Here is a 5,364-nt window from a genome sequence, read left to right on the forward strand (position 1 = left end):
CCCCAATCCTTTTATGGGGCATTTTGTTTAACTAACTTTTGGTTTATGACTAAGTTCATACTTAGTCTAAATTCTCTTTTAATATTATGAAGTTTCCATTGCTGTTTAAACGCTTCTGTTTTGTTTATTCTTGCCTTTATTTTTTAAGGACTTACTGAATAACTTGCATTTTTATTTGTAAAATGCTTTCTTTTCTCATGAATGTCTTAAATCAATCATGAATTATAAAAGAGGGCCCTTTTATATTCGACACTTAATGAAGAAGATGTCTCAACTTCATAATGGTGTTAACATACGACAAAAGAAATAGGAATATACATGTTCTTGAAAGAACTTTGACAAGTTTTTATTTGAACTTTTCCAAGTTTAAGTAACACTTTACATGTATTTAAATAACATCTATAACTTTTTCGTAACTGTTTTCCTCACAACAGATTTAAAAGAAAGAATAAAATATAAGGGTTTTATGTAATAACCCGTTTTAGTACACGTACTTTAAATACAAGGTTTTTATCTATAACATGTTTCAGTACATTGCCTTTAACCTAACTATGGTAAGGTTTCGTCTTGGCCTTGGCTCGTGGCTATTAGCTCGTGACTATCTTTCGCTGGTTTTTGCTCTGCACTTAACTCTTTCAATGAGTTGATTAGGCTTGAACTTTTGATTGCTTCTCAATCTTCTTTGTCTTCTTTATGCATTTGCCTACGTATATATCATATAGTCCCCCAAGTGTTTGAGCGTTGAAGCATGAAACCTCGAGCACTTGATTGTTCCTCTCATTCGGTCCTTTCCCTGAAAAGGAAAAACACACGGGACTCGGAGGGGCGATTATAGATGAAGACTGCTTAACCCGTCTGAATTTCTATCAGAATAGTTGTAACCCTAGACCGGGAAGTTTAATTTATTCCACGTGCCTTGCAGGTCGTGATTCATCATTTATTACGGGCTAGCTTTTTGCCTATTATCTAAAATCGTTAGTAAAACTTTTATCAATTCAAAAATGGAATTTTAAAATGAAGATACCTGACCGTGGGTATTCTTTTAGAAATAGTATCTCTTCAAGTCAACGGCATTCCAATGTGAAGATAATATCTTGCCATCCATAGTTTCCAGCTCGTATGCTCCTTTTCCCGCAATACCATGAATCCTGTAAGGTCCTTCCCAAGTTGGACTTAATTTTTCGGTATTGGCTGTCTTCGTGGATTGAAAAACTTTCTTGAGCAAGAAGTCCCCAATCTTGAAGTATCTTAATTGTGCCTTCCGATTATAATATCGTTCAATGACTTGTTTTTGTGTTGCCATTCTTATTAATGTAGTTTCTCTTCGTCCTTCAAGTAGGTCAAGGTTTATGCGCATTTCCTCTTCATTAGTTTCTTCTGACGCCTGCGTATACCTCGTGCTTGGTTCCCCTATTTCAACCGGGATTAAAGCCTCAGCCCCGTACACCAATGAAAATGGTGTTTCACCTGTGCTTGTTTTTGTTGTTGTACGATACGCCCATAAAACACCAGGTAACACTTCTGGCCAATTGCCTTTAGATTCTTCTAACTGCTTTTTCAAATTGTTGATAATGACTTTATTTGTTGACTCCGCTTGTCCATTACCTACTGGGTGGTAAGGTGTGGACGTAATCCTTTTGATTTGCCAACTTTGTAAAAATTCTGTGATTTGAGCGCCTATAAATTGTGGGCCATTATCACACACGATTTCCTTTGGTACACCTAATCGACATATGATATTTCGCCAAATGAAATCTCTGACCTCTTTTTCCCGTACCTGTTTAAATGCTCCTGCTGCTACCCAATTAATAAAGTAATCAGTGAGTACAAGTAGAAACTTTACCTGTCCCTTTGCTTGTGGTAATGGTCCCACCATATCCATTCCCCACTTTATAAAGGGCCACGGTGCAATGACCGGATGTAATAGTTCCGTAGGTCTATGCATGTTGTTTCCATATCTTTGGCACTTATCACATTTAGCCACGGAATTCTCTGCTTCTTCTTCCATTTTAGGCCAATCGTAGCCTGTTCTAATCATGGTTCTTACCAGTGATCTTCCTCCCGCGTGATTTCCATAATGCCCCTCGTGTATCTCTCTCATTACATATTCTGTTTGAGAAGGTCCGAGGCATCTTGCTAAGGGGCCACCGAACATCTTTCGATAAAGATTACCTTGCTTCAAACAATATCGTGTGGCCTTTCCCCGAAGCGCGTGGGCTTTTTTCTTATCTTCAGGGACGGTACCATACTGCAAAAAAGCGACAATCTCGTTTCTCCAATCCCAGGTTAAATTATTGAATTTTACCTCATTTTTGTCTGGATCGAGTACTGAATGAAACAAATGAATTACAGAAGTATTTTCGTTGCTTGCCACATCTGCCGCAGATGCGAGATTAGCTAGGGCGTCTGCTTCGACATTTTCATCTCTCGATATCTGTGTGACTTTCCAGGTTTGAAATTGTCTAATTAAATCCCGTACCTTTTCCAAATATTGCTGCATTCGTGCCTCCCTGGCTGTATAAGTCCCCAGCATTTTGTTAACCACGAGCTGCGAATCGCTTTTGATTATAATTTGATTAATGCCAAGTTCACGTGCCAGTTCCAAACCTGCAATCACAGCTTCATACTCTGCCTCATTGTTAGTTATAGAATGGCATTTTATGGCCTGACGAATGGTTTCACCCGTAGGTGGCATCAAAACAACTCCTAAACCTGCTCCCTTCACATTAGATGAGCCATCCACAAACAAGGTCCGAATTCCTGGATTAGACCCGTTGAACACTTGTAATTCTTTTTCCGCTTCTAATTGCATCTTTTGGCTAAAATCAGCTAAAAAATCTGCTAATACTTGAGATTTTATCGCGGTTCTAGGTTGGTATGTGATATCATATTCACTTAGTTCTATAGCCCATTTAGCTACCCTACCGGACAGCTCATGCTTGTGTAATATGTTGCGTAATGGATAAGCAGTTACTACGATAATAGGATGACATTGAAAATAAGGTCTTAGCTTTCTAGATGCCATGATCAGTGCAAGTGCAAGCTTTTCTAATAGAGGATATCGCGTCTCCGCATCTAATAATGATTTACTGACATAATAAATTGGAGACTGTACCTTGGTCTTCACGAACTAAAATAGCACTTACCGCTACTTCTGAGACAGCAAGATAAATGAGCAATCTTTCTCCAACCTTTGGTTTTGCGAGCAATGGCGGATTTGACAGGTATGTCTTCAAATTTTTGAGCGCCTGTTGACATTCCTCAGTCCATTCGAACTGGTCTTGCTTTTTAAGAGCTGAAAAGAATTTAAAGCACTTTTCGGATGATTTGGAATCATCTCCTCAAAGCTGCAATTCTTCCTATCAATCTCTGTACTTCTTTTTTATTTGTAAGTAGATCAGGGATTTCTTCAATGGCTTTAATCTGCGCTGGATTCACCTCAATACCACGGTTAGAAACAAGAAAACCTAAAAACTTACCTGATGCAACACCAAACGCACATTTCTCAGGGTTTAATTTCATATTGAATTTCCGCAAGATCTGAAACGTATATGATAAGTGCGATATATGATCCCCCGAATGTTGAGTTTTGACGAGCATATTATCTATATAGACCTCCATAGTTTTTCCCAAGTGTTCTTGGAACATTTTGGTCACCAGTCTTTGATACGTTGCACCAGCATTTTTGAGGCCAAAAGGCATTACTTTATAGCAGTAAGTCCCCCTGTCTGTTATGAATGAGGCTTTTTCTTCATCTAAAGGATCCATTTTAATTTGGTTATAAACTGAATATGCATCTAAAAAGCTTAACAACTCATGTCATGCAGTAGCATCAATTAGTTGATCTATATGTGGTAATGGAAAAGAGTCTTTGGGACAAGCTTTGTTAAGGTCTGTGTAATCTGCACAAACTCGCCAGTTACCATTCATTTTCGGTACTACAACAGTATTAGCTAAGCAATTAGGATACTTTACCTCGCGGATAGACCCGATTTTTAGTAATTTTTGGACCTCATCTTGAATCACCTGATTTTTGAAAGCTGATTGCTTTCTCTTCTTTTGTTTGACAGGTGTATATGAGGGGTCTTCATTTAACTTGTGAGTCATTACCTCCGGTGGTATTCCTGTCATATTAGAATGGGACCAAGCAAAATAATCCACGTTAGTTTTCAAAAATTCAATCAAATTACCTTTCATGCCCTGGCTTAGATTGGCCCCTATGTAGACTTTCCTTTCTGGCCATTGTGTGAATGATACTACAGCCTCCAGCTCTTCAATCGTTGTTTTGATATTTTCATTTTCCTCTGGTTCTTGAATGACATCATGCCTTGAGTCTACATCTGTTCGTTCTTGTTCAACTGAGGTTTGTGTTGTAGTACCCTCAACTGGATTCTGTAACTACTATTTTTCTTCGTTCCTCATACTTGAATCTGCCACGGAGTTGATACTCCTGGATATCTGTTGATCTCCACGGATTTGACGTATTCCCCATGGTGTTGGAAATTTAATAACTTGATGTAAGGTTGACGGAATGACGTCCATCTCGTGGTTCCATTGTCTTCCGAGAACCATATTATAAGCCATCTCCATCTTTACCACCTGAAACTTTGTATCCTTGACGACCCCTTCTGCAAATGTAGTAAGTATTACCTCACCTTTCGTCACGACGCTGGAATTGTCGAACCTAGACAAAGTGTGCGCTTCGGGTACTAATTTAGCTTCAGCTTGCATCTCGTGCAGAATTCTTAGCAGAATAATATTCACAGAGCTACCTGGATCAATCAAAACTCGTTTCACATTAGTGTCATGTACAAGTAAAGATATTGCCAGTGCATCGTTATGTGGAGTTAATACGCCATCCGCATCTGTATCATCAAACGTAATGCTTTCTTCCTCTAATACATGCCGCACCCGCTTCCCGTGGGTAATCGTGACTTTGGATACTTTATTTGCTGCTGTATACGTCACGCCATTGATTTTTTTGCCCCCGCTTATAACATTAACAATCCTTTTTGGAGAAGGCGGTTTAGGAGGCTCCTACCTATTCTTCATGTATGCTTGCTTACCTTTCTTGCTAAACAACTTAGTGAGATACCCCTGCTTCAACAGATGATCAACTTCACCTTGTAGTAACCTGCAATCTGCCGTTTTGTGACCATGATCGTTGTGAAATTCGCACCAGTGATCAGAATAACGCCTGTTTGAATTTGATCTCATTTCTTTTGGCCACCTCACTTTATCACCCATGCTTCTTAAAACAGCTACAAGCTCGGAAATGCTTACATTAAAATTATAACCGCCAAATCGTGCCTTCAAGTTTCTATCATCATCTCGTGACTCTTGTGTGTTACGATCATTTCCATA

At 38.9% G+C, this 5,364-nt stretch overlaps 1 protein-coding gene across 1 annotated transcript; it reads right to left on the reverse strand.

Annotated features, from left to right (window-relative positions):
* Positions 1 to 4,401: 4,401 nt before the first annotated feature.
* LOC109217976 lies at positions 4,402 to 5,217 on the reverse strand. The gene is made up of 2 exons (XM_019382281.1): positions 5,067 to 5,217; positions 4,402 to 4,772 (listed from the first exon to the last, which is right to left on the reverse strand). Exons 1-2 carry the CDS (start codon positions 5,215 to 5,217, stop codon positions 4,402 to 4,404), a joined length of 522 nt encoding a protein of 173 aa, XP_019237826.1.
* Between the last annotated feature and the right edge of the window lie 147 nt (positions 5,218 to 5,364).

This window comes from Nicotiana attenuata, unplaced genomic scaffold, assembly GCF_001879085.1.
Source record: "Nicotiana attenuata strain UT unplaced genomic scaffold, NIATTr2, whole genome shotgun sequence".
NCBI classification, from domain to species: Eukaryota; Viridiplantae; Streptophyta; class Magnoliopsida; order Solanales; family Solanaceae; genus Nicotiana; species Nicotiana attenuata.